Source organism: Hyperoodon ampullatus (assembly GCF_949752795.1).
Source record: "Hyperoodon ampullatus genome assembly, chromosome: 11".
Lineage (NCBI taxonomy): Eukaryota > Metazoa > Chordata > Mammalia > Artiodactyla > Ziphiidae > Hyperoodon > Hyperoodon ampullatus.
This window is the reverse complement of record NC_136924.1, coordinates 26,966,790-26,985,446: the sequence shown is the minus strand read 5'-3', so window position 1 is coordinate 26,985,446 and position 18,657 is coordinate 26,966,790. Positions and strand designations below refer to the sequence as shown.

Below are 18,657 nucleotides of genomic sequence, written 5' to 3'. Positions count from 1 at the left end.
AGACGCAGTTTGCTTCAGATAAAATCTGGAGCAAATGATTGGTACAGCACTTTAAAGCCATCCTAGACAAGAGCGCTTTTTTTTCTTTTAAATTTGAAGATTTTTGTCTTTATTATTCTGTACTGGAGTTGATCTCAGAGGACTTACCACTGCAGCGTTTCCATAGCAGAGAAGGCCATCTCCTTCGTAGCCCTCTTGGCAAACACAACTCCAGACACCAGAAGAAGTAAACTGACAGGTTGCCTGATACAAAGAAAATGAGAGAAATGATTTGCTTTCCCAACTAAAGCATTAGATATGAGGTACACCTGTGAATGCTCAGGCTCCGTCTACAGTGAGAACTGCAAATTCGGGGCTGAAAGATGGGGGAAGTAACCCACAGGCCCTCAGCCCTTTCTGCAGGTTTGGTGCATTTCTTATGGAATCACAATTAGATTCTTTCTTTTCATCCCTGCCAAGATTTAGCAAGCAGAAATCAGGACACACAGTTAATGTGAATTTCAGATAAACAAAGAGGTGTTTGTATAAGTATGTCTCATATAGTATTTGGGGGCACGCTTGTGCCAGAAAAGAATTCACTGTGTATCTGAAATTCAATTTTAACTGGGTGTTCTGCATTTTATCTGGCAACCCTATGTTGGTTCTTCCACGCTTTGGAATGAAGTGAAAGTTCCAATAACCTCTCACGTGTGGAATGTCAGGGCTTGCCTGGGCTTAAATGAAGCAAGTGTGTTGGAGCTTCTTCAGCTTTATGAAGTGCTTTCATGATTCTTGGGTAACGGATACTTTAGAGGCATCTCCTCCCATTTTTTTTTTTTTTTGTCTTTGAATATTACCCACCTGCCCACACTACTACGCGTGGGTCTGGCAGTCCTGTTCATGATATGTCACCCCACTGCCTGGCCATCATTGAGTGTCTCATATGTGGACACCTGGACCCAGCTGGGCTGGTCAGATCCTTTCTCCTATGAGTTAGAATTGGGACACAGAGTGCTGTTAAGTTAGTGGGCATCACTGGTAGTGGGGTAGACGTTCCTCTAAGAACAGGGAGTCACCTACCCCAAGATGCACAGAACTGCACTTAAAGTTGGGAGAGAGAGTGAGAGAGAGAGGGAGACAAGGACAAAGAGAAAGTAAAAGCACAGGGAGTAGCAAAATGAGAAATTGCATGGTCTCAGAGGATCGAGGGAAGAAGCTGCCTTGATCTTGATTCTGAGCTCTTGGGAAGTTTTGGAATTCCTGACTATGGAGCTACCCTGGCGGCATACGTCCAACAAATTCCTTTTTAGCTTAAGCTGATTTGTGTGGATTCTGTTACTTGCAAGCAAAAGCACTGTGACTAAGGTGTCGTCTTCATTGGTTCTGATGCTGGGTGCTTAGTGATGTTCTCTTAAAAACATGAACACGACCAGCTCTAACATCTTTGCCTGCTCTTCCATAATTTAGGAACAAGCCTCAACCTACCCTTGAATGGGCATTTTCACTAATAATTTGGGTAAAACTTTGTTATGACATTCAAAATGGGAGTCTAGTTACCCTTTAAATTATCCTGGTGATTTAGAATTGCCAGATTTAGCAAATAAAAATACCAAGTACGAATTTTAGATAAGTTATGAATAATTTTTTGGTTAAATTTGTCCTATCTAACATTTGGGTCATGTTTGTGCTGGAGGATTATTTGTCATTTATTAGAAATTCAGATTTAACCGGTAATCTTATCTGGCAATTGTATGTTGGTTCTTCCAAGCTTTAGAATGGAGTGAAAGTTGCAATAATTACATTCTGCTTAGGGAACTCCCTCTGGGAGTAAGAGAGATTTTGTTCATTACTGGGCCCAGATAAAAAATAACCCAACCTTCTTCTTTCTCAAGGAATTTTTTTAAGTATTAATGAAAAAAATCAAGTAACTCACCAGTGGATGACATTTCCCAGTTTGTTCCAAGCAGGAAGTTACTGGTTCACAGTCAATCCCATTGCCTCGAAATCCTTTCTTGCATTCACACTCATTCTGTAATTCCAAGAGCAAAGTCAAAGGGATTATTGAAAACAATTGCCTTCCATGCCCTGCTCTCACACTGTACCACAAAATGAAGTATGGAAACCATCACTGTTTGGCTCTTTTAGAGAACACCATTAATGTCTTTCGTTTATTACACTTCAGATTCCGGAGCTATTGGCCTCCACATTCTACATTACATTTCCCAGTCTGATAGTCCTTTGGTGCTTTTTGAATTCATTACCCTAGAGGGGCCATATGGAGATTTGTCTCAGGGAGAACTTAGATCCTAAAGAGCATCACAGTGGAAAAATTGGCCCCTCCATCTAAGAGGGAAAGATTAAGGAAGTCATGGAGCATCCACTTGGTGGAGATCCATGCACATGGCCACTGCTAGTCGGGAAGGCACGTTGTGTAATTTAGAACAGGCATTCCCTCTGAGCAGGCAAATCTGAGTAAAGTACCACCTCTACATGGACAACCCATGGCTAGTGGCTCAGCAGGTAGACAGTTTCATCATGCAACAAAAAAGTGCCCCCTTCCTCTGGGAAGCTTTAGGTCCACACCCGGGTATATACCTTGGTGAGCAGGGTGCAGGCTGGGTTTCAGCCCCTGTTTGCCCCATAGGCTGGGTACTTTGTGTAGTATACAAACTACACCACAGAAGCAATGGCGCTGATCTTGCAGCTATTAAATATGATGATGATGATGATAGTGGTGGGTTGTATGATAAAATGGGGGAATGTCTGTGCTAAGTACAGAATAGGAACCAAACAAAACTGCAGTGGATCGCAACAAGGTAGAGAAAAATATAAACCTGTGCATTAAGAAGACCAGAAAGAAAAGATACATCAGCACACAAATGGTGATTGTGGGAGTGCTGTGAATGGTTTTCATTTTTCTCCCCTCTTTTACTTTCCCAAATGTCTTCCATTATTAAACATTACCTTGAAGTTTAAAACATAATTTAGGGGGCTTCCCTGGTGGCGCAGTGGTTAAGAATCCTCCTGCCAGTGCAGCGGACATGGGTTCGAGCCCTGGTCTGGGAAGATCCCACATGCTGCGGAGCAACTAAGCCCGTGCGCCACAACTACTGAGCCTGCGCTCTAGAGCCCGCGAGCCACAACTACTGAGCCTGCATGCCACAACTACTGAAGCCCACATGTCTAGAGCCCGTGCTCCACAACAAGAGAAGCCACCACAGTGAGAAGCCCACGCACCCCAACAAAGAGTAGCCCCCACCCGCCACAACTAGAGAAAGCCCACGAGCAGCAACAAAGACCCAACGCAGCCAAAAATAATAAATAAATAAATAAATAAAAATTAAAAAACCCCTATAATTTAAACAGGAGTAATCTCTTCAACAGATAACGAACACAGGTATTGAGTGACCTTATGGAACCAGCAATGAACCTCAAAGCTGCTTTCACTAAAGAGAGGAAGATAAAGCATACAACATAAATAAGAATAGTCCAATCTTAACTGGAAAACAAGAGATGCTGTAAGTCTTATGGATGAACTGGCACATGAGATGCTTCTGTGATGAGGACCACTGCTCTTCAGAGGAGGGAGGATGAGCTGGGAAGTCTCTTCTGGGAAGTGGGGCATGGCTGGACCTTGGGAGAGGGTGGGAGGAGTGGGGAGTCCATGAAAGCTGAGGGTACATGTCAGAAAAATAAACAGAGGTGGGAAAGTAGGAACGTTTGATTGGTGAAGGGCTATTGAGGGACTGGTCTAGAGAGTGGATACATCCAGAGGTGATACAAGTACCCCATTAAGTTGTGGGAAGAAAGGAATAGAACTCCTATTTATGAATTTTTATCTTTAAGGGTATAAGTATTATTTGCTATATATGCTTTATAAGGTAAACTGGGTAGCTTTTTTTTTTTTTTTTTTTTGCAGTGTACGGGCCTCTCACTGTTGTGGCCTCTCCCGTTGCGGAGCACAGGCTCCGGACGCGCAGGCTCAGCGGCCATGGCTCACGGGCCCAGCCGCTCCGCGGCATGTGGGATCTTCCTGGACCGGGGCATGAGCCCGCGTCCCCTGCACCGGCAGGCGGACTCTCAACCACCGCGCCACCAGGGAAGCCCAATTGCGTATCTTATATATGCACATGTATACAACTTTACATGAGAGGGCAAGACCTTGTAAGTAAGAGTGTTTAACCTTCTGTACTTGGTATTGGGGTAGCACGTCCCTGCACCCCCAGCCCTAACATATTGACCCAAACATAGTCTGTCTTTTAAAATAAAAATTCATGGTAGTTAGGATTTGTGCCTATTTGGAATATATCTACAAGTTTTCGAGCCAACTAATAACACTACTGAGGGCAGTCCTAGATATGGCCTATTTTATTATGTAACACTATAAAAAGTCATTTCTCCTCCCCTATCTCCCCCATCAGAATGCTTTTCAAATTTGTCTGCAGAAAGGATGATAGAGCAGAAGGGAATAGATACTCTTATGGGTTGAACTGTGCTCCCCCCATCCCACCCCCCCACTCATATGTTGAAGTCCTGACCCCCAGTACCTCAGAATGTAACCTTATTTGGAAAAAGGATTGTTAATATGTAATTAGTTAAGATGAGGTGATACTGGAGTAGGGTGGGTTCCTAGTCTAATATGACTGGTGTCCTTATAAAAAGGGGAGATTTGGACATAGACATGCACGTGGGAGAATGCCATGTGAACACGAAGGCAGAGATTAGGGTGATGCGTGTATAAGCCAAGGAACACCAAAGCCTGTCAGCGAACCACCCAGAGCTGGGAGAGAGGCATGGAACAGATTCGTCATCATAGCCCTTAGAAGGAACCAAACCTGCTGATACCTTGATCCTGGACCTCTAGCCTCCAATCCTGTGAGGCATACATTTTTGTTGTTCTATGACACCCAATTAGTGATACTGTGTTACAGCAGCCTTAGCAAACTGATACTGATACCAAGAAATTGTTTTTCTTTCTCAAATGCGATGTGGCAACTCAGGTGAGTGAAAAACTAATTGAATTGTTGGTACTTGCTTGGCAAGACATAAGAATGCAGTGAGTTCTTTCATGATTAGGACTTTTTCATGGCTACAGTCCTAGTACCGTTGTCATTACCTCCCCTGGGGCTGATTAATTCCTAAGAAGTAGCTTTCTCTGCCTCTGTCTCCCTTAAATGAGGTTAAGTGAAAGTGACCCACAAACTGTAGAGTATTACACAGTGTTATAGAGAAATAGAGTGTGGTCAAGGGTGGCGACCAAGAGGGCAATTCTGGAGTCAGACTGTCTGGGTGTGGATCTCACACAGTAATTTGGTTTCTGTGTGATATGAGCAAAGTATTTAACCTCTCCATGTTTCAGTTTCCTCTTTTATAAGATGGAATGATAATAGTACCTAGGTGGCAACAAAAGTAAAAATAAGCAAATGGGACTACATCAAATTGAAAAGCTTCTATATGGCAAAGGCGACCATCAACAAAATGAAAAGGCAACCTATGGAATGGGAGAAAATATTTACAAGTCATAATCTGATAAGGGGTTAATATGTAAAATATATAAAGAACTCATACAACTCAACAGCAAAAAACCAAACAATCCAATTAAAAAAATGGGCAGAAGATCTGAGTGGACATTTTTCCAAAGAAGACATACAGATAACCAACAGGTACACGAAAAGATGCTCAACATGACTAATCATCAGAGGAATGCAAATCAAAACCACAGTAAGATAAAGACAAGAAATAATAAAGTGTTGGTGAGGAAGTGGAGAAAAGGGAACCCTTGTGCACTGTTGGTGGGAATGTAAATTGGTGCAGTCACTGTGGAATATTGTTATGGCGGTTCCTCAAAAAACTAAAAATAGGGCTTCCTTGGTGGCACAGTGGTTGAGAGTCTGCCTGCTGATGCAGGGGAGACGGGTTCGTGCCCCAGTCCGGGAAGATCCCACATGCCGCGGAGCGGCTGGGCCCATGAGCCATGGCTGCTGAGCCTGCGCGTCCGGAGCCTGTGCTCCGCAATGGGAGAGGCCACAACAGTGAGAGGCCCGCGTACCACAAAAAAAAAAATAAAAGATAAAAAAAGAAAAAAATACTAAAAATAGAACTACCATATGTTCTAGCAATTCCACTTCTGGGTATCTACCTGAAAAAAAAAAAAAGGAAACACTAACTCAAAAAGGTATATGCACCCCCATGTTCGTTGCAGCATTATTTACAATAGTCAAGGCATGGAAGCAACCAAACTGCTCCTCAACAGATGAATGGATAAAGAATATGTGGTGTATGTATACATTAGAATATTATTTGGCCAAAGAAAGAATGAAATCTTGCCATCTGCAACATAATGGATGGACTTTGAGGGCATTATGCTAAGTGAAATAGGTAAGAAAAAGACAAATGCCATATGATCTCACTTATATGTGGAATCTAAAACAAAACAAAACAAAACCAAGCTCATAGATATGGAGAACAGACTGGTGGTTGCCAGAGGCTGGGTGGGGTGTGGTGTGGTGAGGGTAAATGGGATCAAAAGGTGAAAAAAAATAGTACCTGCATCATAGGTTTGTTGCGACAATTAACCCTTTCCCACTGCTACAAAGGATTAAAGAGCTGCAGTAAATTCTAGCCAAAGTACTTCTGTGTCTAGGGGAAAAAACAGTCTACTCCAGGAATCCTGCTTCCTCTTTGCTCTCCACCTCACCACACCTACCTGCCCGGGGCCGATGTACAAACAGGTTGCATTGTGGTGGCAGCTGCCAGCACTGGGCAGCAGGCAGGTGTTGATCTCTGAGCAATCCCTTCCGTCCCCCGTCCATCCCTGATGGCATACACAGATGTGGGTTCCCCTGCCAGTTTTGATGCATTCTGCCTACAGGAGGAAAAGCAGCAGCAAAACCTCTGAAACCCCAGTCCAGCCTCAAGATTCCAAGTGCAAAGCAAGGATTTCCAGAGGTACATTGAAGAAGCTTATATTTACATGGAGTGCAAAGGAAATGATTAAAACACACATTTGCATTAAGATCAATGGAACAGATAAGATGACTTCAAGAACAAATTTGCTTGTTTTTGGCCAGCTAATGGCCACCGTCACTAAAGTCACTGCCATTTATAGAGCCAGGGATTGTTCTGAATGTTTTGTAGGTGTAAGCCATCATCTTGAGGAAGGTACTGTGATTATCTCTATTTTACAGATAAGGACACTGAGGCTCAGAGGAGGTAAGTGACTTGCCCAAGGTCACACAGCTGTAAAGAGGCATGAACCCAGGTCTGTATGGTGCTTTAGCCCAAGCTCCTACCTGTACCAATTCCAGGCCTTTCAGGATGACCACACCAGAAAGCTGAAGGACAGAGTAAGAGGTGCAAGGTAAGTTGTCCGGATGAGGCTGAGTGGGTGGGGCTTGCCCAAGCGCAGTCTGGGGGGTTGGGCAAGGCATTTGCATCTGATTTCATCCTCAGAGCCAGGGGAAGTTCCCGCGGGATTTCAGCAAGGGGGAAACATGATCTGATCCACTCTGGCTGTGGCTATAGCCAAGAGGAGCATCAGGGAGAACAGTTATTAAACTGTGGGTAAGGAAGGAAGGTGACCTTGGCCGGGTGGTGGTGGTGATATTCAGAAGGTATTAATGAAAGCAACAGTCAGTTTCGGCTATACCCCCGACACTAACAGAACTTAAGGCAAGTCACTTAAGGTCTCTGAGCCTCAGTTTCCTGATCAGTAAAATGGGGATAAACAACATCTGCTTCATTGGGTTGGTGGGAAGAGCAAATGAGATCACATACATGAAAGTCACTTGTAAGCTGTAATGTCTGAATCAGAAGTTTATTACTAATGATCAATATCTGATTCTTTGGCTGTGTTTTTAGAAGCCCAATACCCCTGCACATGTGAACCTGGGGCTCCCCCAGCACACGTGGACTTAGGAAGTGGAGGCTCACAGAAGGTACCTGGCACCATCTTTAAAATGCAGGGTTCAAGCAAATGTGCCTCATGCAATGAAGTCATCTGACACTGCCTTTTGGAAGGTCTTCCCTCATTTTCTAAAAAACCTGGCAGCTTGGAAATAAAGACCAACACTCACATTGCGGCTGCAGCCCCCTCGGGTTAATCCCAAACAAGGGTCCATCTCTGAACAGAGGCTTCCGTCCCCTTCATACCCTGCTTTGCAAACACAGCTGCAAAGAAGAGTGAGCGCAAAAGTCAGCCCTAGAAATATAAGCACCAACTATCCCACCCCTCCCCAAGAAGACCAGCCAGCCAGGGGTGAATGTGTTCACGGCCAGGTGGCCTGACCCTTTGCCCTTGTCGGGGGAGCCATGTACCATGGTGGCCACCAGCACTCCTGGGTCTGCAGTCAGATACACCTGGGTGGGTATCCAGGCCCCACCTCTTAGCAGTTGTGTGACCCTGAGCGAGTCCCTTAACCTCTGGGAGACTGTTTCCTCACCTGGAAAATGGGTCTAACATCTCCCTCATAAAGCTGTGGTATAGAGTGAATGCACATGGGGCGTTCAGCAGGGCACCTGCTCACACTTGCACCTTCTCAGGCTCGACACTGGGCGGCTTTTCTGTCCTTATGGGGCTGGAATCTGTCTCTTTATTCCTCAAGTCATTACCTCTGGTTCAGCAGAGAACGACGCTGTCTTCTGTGTGACAGTTCAGTGACTTGAACATGACGATCAGGTGAGACCTCCCCTCTCTCCCTTCTCTGATGTCTCAGATGTTCTTTTTTTTAGAGCACAACATTCTCAGGTGCCTGATTCCATGATCCATCGTGCCCTCAGACACTCCTCTCAAAATGCTCCACCTTGAAACTTTAGCTATTAAATAGGACCATTCATTCATTCGTTTGGTCAACCAGTATTTACTGAGTGCCCTGTGATAGGTGCTGGGACACCTATCACACGCCCACGTCACTATTGCAGATTCAGTCATATGTGCTTCACAAAACTCTAAATAAAATTATTTTTCATGCATCAAGAATCCTAGAAGAACTAAATAGTTTAGGTGGTCCCCAAAGGAAGAAATAGATTGATCTGTTTCAACACTGATTTACCTAAGTTTATATAGTAAATACAGACCCATGTTGATGATCCTCTGTGGGTGATTAGAGGTTTTTAAATTTATTTATTGTTTATTTATTTTTTTCTGGCCATGCCTCACAGCTTGCAATATCTTAGTTTCTGACCAGGGATTGAACCCAGGCCCCAGCAGTGAGAGCGCCGAGTCCTAGCCACTGGACTGCCAGGGAATTCCCTTAAGAGGTTTTAAGGGCAATTTTGGTGACTTGTGACTTTCGTCTTATGCACTGATGTATATACTAACTCCTTAGGAAGATGCATTTCTATTGTACCACCACAGAAGAGCAAAGTCAGTCTCTGCCCCATGCTTCCTGCAGACTGGTGGGGGAGATAGATCACGAACAGGTAAGCAAATGATTAGGTAATTACAAATTAAGAAAAGTGCTGCAAAAATAAGGCAAAGAATTCTACATGTTGTCTGCATTTCCCGGGATATTTTTTGCATGGTTACTGCCTTTGAACCAGATATTCCCAGAGAGGAAAATTTCCTCTGACATGTTCCCCCAAGCCCACTTCCTATGTTAGATAGCATTAAGAAAACAAATGGTGATCCAGTGACCAACGATCCAATTTCTTGTAAGATGCCTTTAACAGGGGAGTAGTTATTAATGACCTTAGGAAGTAAAGGCATTTTTAAAGGGTTGGAAAGTTTGTGGGCAAATCTTCATTTCCTTCACATGAGTGACGGTAATAATTGCAGTTTCCATGACTGAACACCTATGAGGTACTAGCCCTGGGGCTGGATGATTTGGCATTCAGTTCTTCTAATCTCCACAACTGCCCTGCTAGGTAGGCAACATCACCCTTATTTTACTGATGACAAAAGTGAGGCTCAGATAGGTTAAGTAACTGCCCAAGGTCACACAGCTGGTAAGTTTCAAAGCAGGGAATGCTGCAGACTTTGAACCCAGCTCAGTCTGAGGTTTTCTCCACAAAAGCCATGCTGGCAGCTGAAGAGAACAGGTCTTAGTTTATGAAGAATTTAGATATGGGTTGGGTGTGTCTACAGGTAACACAGTGGCCATGGGCCGTTAAGGATGGCAACGCCCCCCGCCCCGACCGGCCGACCTTGCTGTCCCATTGCTGTATTCGCAGGTGGCATGGATGTGACAGAACTGCACGTAGGGCCCGCAGGCTGAGGTCGGCTTGTGGCAGAATCTCCCGGCGGAGCCATCCCTGCAGGTGCCGGGGAGACAGGCGCCGTCACTGTCAATTCTGTTGTCACACGTTCCGAAACTGCACAGACACCCTGGAAGGGAAGGAAGAGGGCCATTCAGGGCTTGGGGACAAGCTTAGCAACGGGCACATGGGTCATGGAGGACAGGATCCCCTCCCCTTACCCCCCACTCACTCCTGTAGGTGCAGAACCCGGGGCTGAGACGCAGAAGGTTCTAGACGCTATTTCTCAGCGTCTTTCTTGTGTGCCAGGACAGCTCTCGGTGAGAAGAGCTTGGTCTTCAGGATGCTTTGTGTGTCTGTGTGTGGGGTGCAGGGGGAGGGTGGGTTGTGATGGTGTGAAAGAGGCCAAGGAGCTCAATTTTCACCTACTTCATGGTAGGAGAGTTTAGTCTGGAAATTTCTCACCTTTTCCTGAAGACATTCTGGAAGTGATTTCTCCTGCCGGCACAGCCTCTGATGTGTGGCTTACATATTTGCGCTTCACCCTCCATCACAGCAAACCAATGCTAACTCATGTCCAATATTTGCACACTGACCTTGCTCTAGGCATTGGGCCAGCCTTTAACCTGAACCCTCTCATTCATAGTCACCAGCCTCAGGAGATAGGTATCAATAGTTTTACCATGCCCATTTTCCAGATGAGGAAACTGAGGCCCAGAGAGGTAAAACAAATTGCCTGACTTGCTGGCAAGTTCCCAAACAGGGACTTGAACTCAGACCTTCAAATTCCATTTCCGTTAGTGACTATGAGTAACCAGCAGATCAGTATATCGACTGGCATTTCCACTGTCTGTTATCATCTTAAACTTTAGCTGCTAACTTTGCTTTTGATTACAGGTATTTAAAAGTTGCAACGTGAGCCAGCGTATCAGACTCAGGCTCCTCTGCATGTGGAAGTGAAAAGAACATTCTGGAGACTCTCAAAGGCAGGTGGCAAGGATTTGGGGGCTTGAATGTGATCAGAAATGAAGGAATCTGTGGTTTTGCCCCAGAAGGGACTGATGGGAAAGGGATTTGTGTCAGGGCTTGGAGCCAGCATCCAGGAAAGAGAAACACAGTGAGGGCTGGCAAAGCACAGCTAGGTTTAAGATAAAGAAAACTTTTCATAAACTTTTAAGAACGTCAGGGCTTGGTTAGCAAGGAACAAGACCCCAGAATGAAGAGGAAGCTCCCCTGCATGAGGCGGTGGGCAGCAACAGACCTAGACAAGAGGCTTTGGAGCAGGAAGCCACCGCTGCTGCCCCGGCCTCGGCATCGTGACTATTAGCTTCATAAAAATGCCTATGTCAACAGGCTTTGGAATAAACACCTATTTTTTTTCCCCTCAGAAACCTTATTTGGCAAAAAGTGCATTAGACTAGGATCAGTAGCCACAAATCTGCTGGGCTCTGGTGTCCCATCCTTCTTGAGAGGTAGCCGTGAAGATCAGACAAGGTAAGAGAGGAGAGGGGTGGTGTGCTTTGTAACAGATGAGTGGAGTTAGTAGTGCTAGTAATAAGAATGTTTTCATTTATTGATTATTTGCTAGGTGCATGCTCTGGGCTGAAGTCCTAAATTATGATCTAACTTAATCAACAACCTATGAAGTGGGTACCAATATTGTCTTCATTTTATAAATGGGGAAGTTAAGCTTCAGTGAGAGATTTTTTCCAAGGTCATAGAGCCAGTAAGTTACAGAGTGAAGATTTTAACTTCAGGTTGGTTTGACTCCACAGCAAGCTCTGATCTATTCATTTTTTTTCTATCAAGTTCTAATCTTAGCTTAGATAGATGTATATTTCTATCTATGTACTTAAATATTCACATGGTGTTATTTTTAAGAACATAATGTGTTTTCTAAGATTATATAACTGCATTTTTTTCAATGCCTAGTGTTGTGGAACTCTCTACATGTTCTATGAGCTTCTGGACATTTATATCACTGAACTTAGCATAACAGCAACAGTACCAACAATAATAGATAATAATATTGGTAGTGCATACTAGGTGCTAGGCATTGTTCTAAGGCAAGTGTTTTCCATTTATAACTTGTACTAACCTTACGAGGTAGTTACTATTATTATCCCCATTTTATAGATGAGGAAATTGAGGTCTAGAGAGGTGTAGTAACTAACCCAAGGTCGCACATTTAGCAAAGGGAGGAGCTGATGGAAGAGGACTGCTTCAAAGATGGGGAGTCTGTTTTCTGATATGGAGTCCACGATCACTTCAGGTGTGTGGGGAAACCCTAAAAGACTGGTTTTCAAAGTGTGGTCTTGGGCCAGCAGTGTTGACATCTCAGGGAACTTGTCAGAGATGCAAATCCTCAGGTACCACCCAGGCCTCCTATCTCAAAGCTCTGTTAGTGGGGCCCAGCAATCTGGCATGTGCACTGTTTGGGACACAAGTGCTTAAGAAATACCCTGTGATAAGGGCATCCACCAAGCCAAGGGGCACCTGATACCAGGACTGTACTGCAGTGTTGCAGGGACCCCAGGTGGGGAGCAGAAGGCAGCTCAGGAAGCGACACTTACTTTTGTCACACCGAGGTCCGTATTTATTGGGGTCCGAGCAGAACTGACACTGGGAGCCCTGGAAGCCATCCTGGCAAACGCATGTCCCATTGCCGTCGAGGCCGTCGGCACACTGCAAACAAAGGCAGGGCCCCTGGCTGTCAGGACGACACGCCCTCGACAAGGAGTCCCAGATGCTTTTGTTTCCTGGCCTGCTTCTTTGACTCAGATTCAATTCTGCTTGAAATGACTCTTTGGGACCCCCTGTGGAAAGTGGAGTTGCGGGTATTGGGTAGGAAGCTAGGACAGTGACATATGGGTGTCCCGAGCCAGGATTCAGAACTTCACAGGAAGTCATTTGGTTGGGGGTGGGGTGGGTGTCACAGTGGTGAAATGGAACCTCTAAGCAATGCTTAAGGGGCAGCCCGATAAACCACTAACCTTCAGAATGAAGGCAGGCCTTTCTCTCCAGATGCTCACATGCTCAGCTATGTGACTCCAAACGGCAGTGTTTTTCCCTTCAGTGAGAGCATTTTACCCCTCATCTCCCCAGCTATTTCAAGGTTAGATTTGAACTGACTGACACGTATCAGAATTGGGCTTCGGTCTGGGACCACCCAGGTACAGTAGTTAATTTGTAGCTGCTTCACCCTATTCCCCTGGCCTGTGTGGTGTCCCCACTTGGTGGTCATGCAGTTTTTTCTTCCCCTTGAAAGAGGCATATTTTCGATGTGGATTTCTTATATGTGCAGATCCATAATTTCCCCATATGAACCACAGCTACTATTACCTTTGTATGTTTAGCCCTGGCCTCCACGCTAGATGAGTTAAGTTTTCGCTCTTACATTTCATAGGTTTTGCAGATGGGCTAAACATTCAGGACTTCCTTGGGGGTCCAGTGGTAAAGAATCTGCCTTCCAATGCAGGGGATATGGGTTCAATCCCTGGTCCAGGAACTAAGTTCCCACATGCGGTGGGGCAACTAAGCCTGCGCGCCACAACTACGGAGCTTGCGCACCTCAGCTAGAGAGCCTGTGTGCCACAAACTAGAGCCCACGCGCCAGGGAGCCTGAGTGCCACAACTAGAGAGAGAAAACCTGCACGTCACAGCTAGAGAGAAGCCCACGCACTGCAATGAAGATCCCGAGGGTCGCAACTAAGACCCGAGGCAGCCAAAAAAAAAAAAAAAAATCTTAAAAAAAGCATTCACTGGGCAGTGCTTTTTTTTTTTTTTTCTTAAGAATAGTAAAATCTCGGCCCTAAAAATACTTGGAGATCGGGCTTCCCTGGTTGCGCAGTGGTTGAGAGTCCGCCTGCCGATGCAGGGGACACAGGTTCGTGCCCCGGTCCGGGAGGATCCCACATGCCGCGGAGCAGCTGGGCCCGTGAGCCATGGCTGCTGAGCCTGTGAGTCCAGAGCCTGTGCTCCGCAACGGGAGAGGCCACAGGAGTGAGAGACCCGCGTACCACACACACACACAAAAAAACCAAAAAACTTGGAGATCAATGCAGGCCAATCCTGCTATCTCCCACGCTGGGAAACTGGGGTCCAGAGAGCCTTGCTGAGTTGCTCAAAGTCATGCCATCAGCAGTAGGAAAGCAGAAGCGACATCACTGGACACCCTTCCCCCTGCCACTCCCAGGCAAAATTCCTTCTCCTGCAGACACCCTCTCTTTTTTTAGCAACTGATCTGTTTCTTTTACTCCCTGGGAACAGTGACTGGCATAGTATCATTTCTTGGTTTAGTGGTTTTAAAAATTATTTTTCGACTTAACACAGGTCAACCTCAGCACTCGTAAAAAAGTAAGCCTCAGTCTTGATCACCTGCCCATTCCCGGAGCATGGCTTCGAGAAGCCTCCTGGACACTGGTTGCAGTCGGGCCCGTAGAAGCCATTGCAGCACTTTGGTATCTGAGAAACAAAATGTGTGTTGCCTTTTGGAATCCCAAGCAGAGTGCCAGTTCCTCAAAGGAAATATCAATACATTTTAATTTCCATTACGATCACAAACAGTATCAGCCCCCCCCACCCTTAGGAGCATGACTTTTTCTCTTGCAGATGATGGCGTGGCTTGTGCTCAGCCCCCTGTTCACCACAAATCTCCTGAGGGCCACCCCGGGCTGCTGGCTTGGCTCTGGCACTGTGAGAGCCAGATAAAGGCTTGGGCTCATGGAGCCCGTGTTCCATCTAGTCAGGGAAGAGACGATAACTTTAGAAGAAAAAAAAAAAGAGGATTTCAGATAGCAGTAAGTGCCGGGAAATCCAAGTGCCGTTATCAAGTGGTGGCAGGTGGGAGCGGAGGTGTGGGGAGGTTGGCGGGGGCACCGTGGATCGGACGGTGACAGAGGAGATGAGGGTTGGATGGAGACCTGAGAGATCAGTCAGTCCCAAGAAAACCTGGAAGAACATTCTTCCAGGAGGGAATGGCAAAGTCACACCTGCCGAGGTGGGAATGAGGGTGAGAGACAGGCCAGGGACACTGCAGAGGGTGGGCCATGCAGGGTGGTGTCAAGGGTGTGGTCTCCATAGTAAGCACGATAGGAACCATGGGATGAATGGACGCAGGGAGGGGGTGACCTGGCCGCCATGTGGGGACTCTACCCTTCCTTTCCTTTGCAAGAAGACATGGTCAAGGCCCCAAGGGCAACCTGTGACTCACAGACCCTGGGGCCCAAGAGCTGCCCAGCCCTGTGGGCTTCTGTGCAGGCCTTGGTGGCCTGGATAAGGGCCCCGGCCACACACAAGCCTCACCTTCACAGTGGCATTACAGTATCTGGCACAGCCAGTCTTCAGGCTCCTGATTCGGCCAGTGTAGACACATTTGCGTACGAAGAGTGTCTGGAAGAAAGCCAATGAGGAAGAGCATCGCAGTCTGCATTTTGAGGTCCTCTGGGCCTGACTCAGCTTCTACAGACACTAGACAATCTACTTCTGTTTTACTGTCAGCGCTAGGAAAGAGTGCTAGAGCACACAGCACACACACGGCCCAGGCAGAGCTGTCACCCTGTTAAGCCTCTGTTTCCTTGTGGGAAGAATACAGGCCAGGGTTTGCACGACGCAGGGCATAGGTACCTTTCCGTCCCTTCTCATGCCCTGGAAGACATTGTTAATCAATCAGGGAACATGTTCCTGTGTGTCCAGGATGTGGCTTAGCCTCCCCTTCCAATTAATAACCATCCTTAACCACTTCCTATATAGAAATGTTGGAGCAATTAGAGACTTTCCTCCTAATTTGTACAAAGATCCACCAAAAAAATAGTGAGAGTCTGAGTTTTCCTCTTAGGAATTGTGGGGTATAGGGGCAGATTTCTTTCTATTCTCTAACCTCTGATACCCACTCAGAATTACGGAGAACTACCATTTATTGAGAACCTACTAGGGTCAGACACATTGCCTGTATGAGGTCATCAATCTTCAACTCCATGTGGATATTTCTCATCCCTTTTTTATAGGTGAGGAAACTGAGGCCCGGACAGGTTAAATCCTTTTTCTTAAGAACACTGATAAGGGGCAGGTCGAGAGAATGGATCTTACCACCTACTAACTTTAGGATCTCAGAGGCAAGTCACGCTGTCTAGTGAGCCTCAGCTGCCTAATCTGTGAAACAGGACAAAAATGCTGATCTCAAGTTTTGTGCTGAGCATTTAGTCCATGGCTCAAATTTTATGTTAGATAAAAATTGACATGGAGGTACTCCTTCATCTTAGGCTCCTACTTAAGAAGAGAGCAGTGAAAACCATGGGCAGTAAAATCCTAAAATCTTAAATGTCTAAAGGAATTCTGAGGTCGATGAGGAAGGACCATTCAACCCCCTTGTTGGTTGTCAGGATAATTAGCCAAGTATAGACCATGGGAGCCTGGGAGGGGCAGTTTAGGGGTTCTCTTGGCTCTGACCCACGTGTCCCATTTTTTCCTTTCCTCTCTCCCTCCTTCCTTGGGCTGAGGCAATGTAGGATCATGGTCTGCGTGTACCAGCTGTGTGACCTTGTGGGAGGGCTTTTATGTTTCCTCGCCTTAGTTCCCAGGTTACACTCTGGTTATAACGTGCCCCGCTCATAGGTTTGCTGCACGATGCACTTAGAACAATGTCTGGCACACGGCACTCACTGGGATGCCAGTCACCACAGTTTCCTCTTCCCTTCTACCTGTCCACATCCCCTGGTAGACAGCATCCTGCAGGACTCAGGGGTGATGGCTTCACTGAGCAAAATAAATATCTGAACACCTGTGCCTATTTAATTTTCATGTTTTTCTTTATGAAATGCTCCACAATAGGATGGTGTTAAAAAAACTCATGACCTTCTTTATAATAGCGATCTATTCTAGTGTGGAATGAACTGGCTGGTTGGGAAGTTCTTTCTTAGCATGAACTTGGAGGCAGGAATTTCTATCACCAATTTTACCTTAGAACACGTTGCTTTTGCTACCAGTAGAGTATTTACTTGGCATATAAATTATGCCAAGAGAAATTATCTGTTTTCCTTTTTAGATTAGAGCTTCTCAAGACCAAAACAAAACAAAGCAGTATCTTATTCATCTTTATGCTCCCTGAACCAGATCTATAATCCTCAATAGATGTGTGCAGAATTCTATCAAGCTTGACAAGGTTTTGACGGTCCTGGTGTCATTTTTCTTGATATTTCTTGTATTTCTCTCCAGAATGATGCTTGGGAAGAGCAGATACAAATGAAGCGTAACAGAACATGCCACACCCAAATGTGCCACTTTGGCATATGGATTATTTTGTGCTAAAGGCACTTGAAAAATAGCAGATACAAAAACAAAAAACAAAAACACCTGTATAAGTTTAAGATGTACAACATAGTAATAATGATTTGATGTAGGTATAGATTGTGAAATATATTTCACATTTTAGTTACTTTTCCACAGTTACCTGTCTTTGCTCAACATACTATATAAACACTTGGGTTTTGCTGTTTCTCCAGGTCTTCACTCTCCTATGGAAGCTCTTATGTATGTGTAAAAACCTGTGCTTTTCTCCTGTTAATTTGTCTTATGTCAACTTAATTCTCAGGCCTGGCGCAAGAGGGTGAGGGTAAAGCTTTGCCTCTCTTACGCAAACGCTGGATTTTATTTCATAGGGCAAGTAGAGAGGGAACATTTACGGAGTGGCTATTTGATTTAGGCATTTGCACTTGGAGTTTTATCTGTGCTAATCTTGCTGCTGCTAGTGTTGTTGATATTATTATTACCATTTGCAGATAAGAAAATTAGAGTAAATATGTGAAGCAACTTACCTTGGATAAATGAGCAAGGACTCAAACACAGATCTGTGGGCTGTCTTTCTACCATCCCCCCAGATATAGCAGGCTAAGAGCTAACCGTATGTTATCCCAGCTGGAATGAATATCTTTTAAGAGGGGAAGATGGAAAGGATGAGAAGCCACACCAGTGGGGTTGCTTGGGTGATGTGTGCTTCCCTGAAGCTGTCACACTCACTGTGGGCTCAGAGTCGGCGGGGCATTTGCTCCAATACACCAGGGAACAGCTCACACAGGTGCCCTGGAAGGAAAGACTGCAGGTCAGTACAGGTGTCCCCGTAAGAGGGAGGGGCAGGTCACGTGTCTGGCCTCATGCATCCTCCCTGTGAAGGGGTCCCACTAGTGTACCACTCTCGGCCTCTCTCCCCGCCCCTACTGCCTCCGCACCAGAGAGAAGGAATTTGGGAGAAGGAAGTGGGCCTGCTCAGAGCAGCCCCTTCCTCATCCTCTTTCAGGCTCCGACAGGCCTCAGGCTTCTGGTCGATCCTCGGCCGTGTAGAGCGGTGCCTGCCACTGAGGGGACACTGCAGTTGCCCACCTGTGCCAGGGATGTAGTACTAGCATTGGCCACATGCTCAAGTCCCTGTTCTCCAATTAGCTTAGCAGTAACGAGGCTGAACATGGAATCTCTGCCTTTCAGTCTCCTGGG

At 45.8% G+C, this 18,657-nt stretch overlaps 1 protein-coding gene across 1 annotated transcript in view; it reads right to left on the bottom strand.

Annotated features, from left to right (window-relative positions):
• Positions 1–18,630, bottom strand: part of STAB2 (stabilin 2) — a gene marked incomplete at both ends in the record, with an annotated part of 93,093 nt that extends 74,463 nt beyond the window's left edge. The window contains 10 exon segments of the mRNA XM_079714889.1: positions 148–243; positions 1,913–2,008; positions 6,686–6,844; positions 8,055–8,148; positions 10,123–10,303; positions 12,747–12,858; positions 14,551–14,637; positions 15,478–15,564; positions 18,187–18,249; positions 18,547–18,630. Of these exon segments, the coding sequence (XP_079571015.1) occupies positions 148–243; positions 1,913–2,008; positions 6,686–6,844; positions 8,055–8,148; positions 10,123–10,303; positions 12,747–12,858; positions 14,551–14,637; positions 15,478–15,564; positions 18,187–18,249; positions 18,547–18,630 (1,059 nt within the window).
• Between the last annotated feature and the right edge of the window lie 27 nt (positions 18,631–18,657).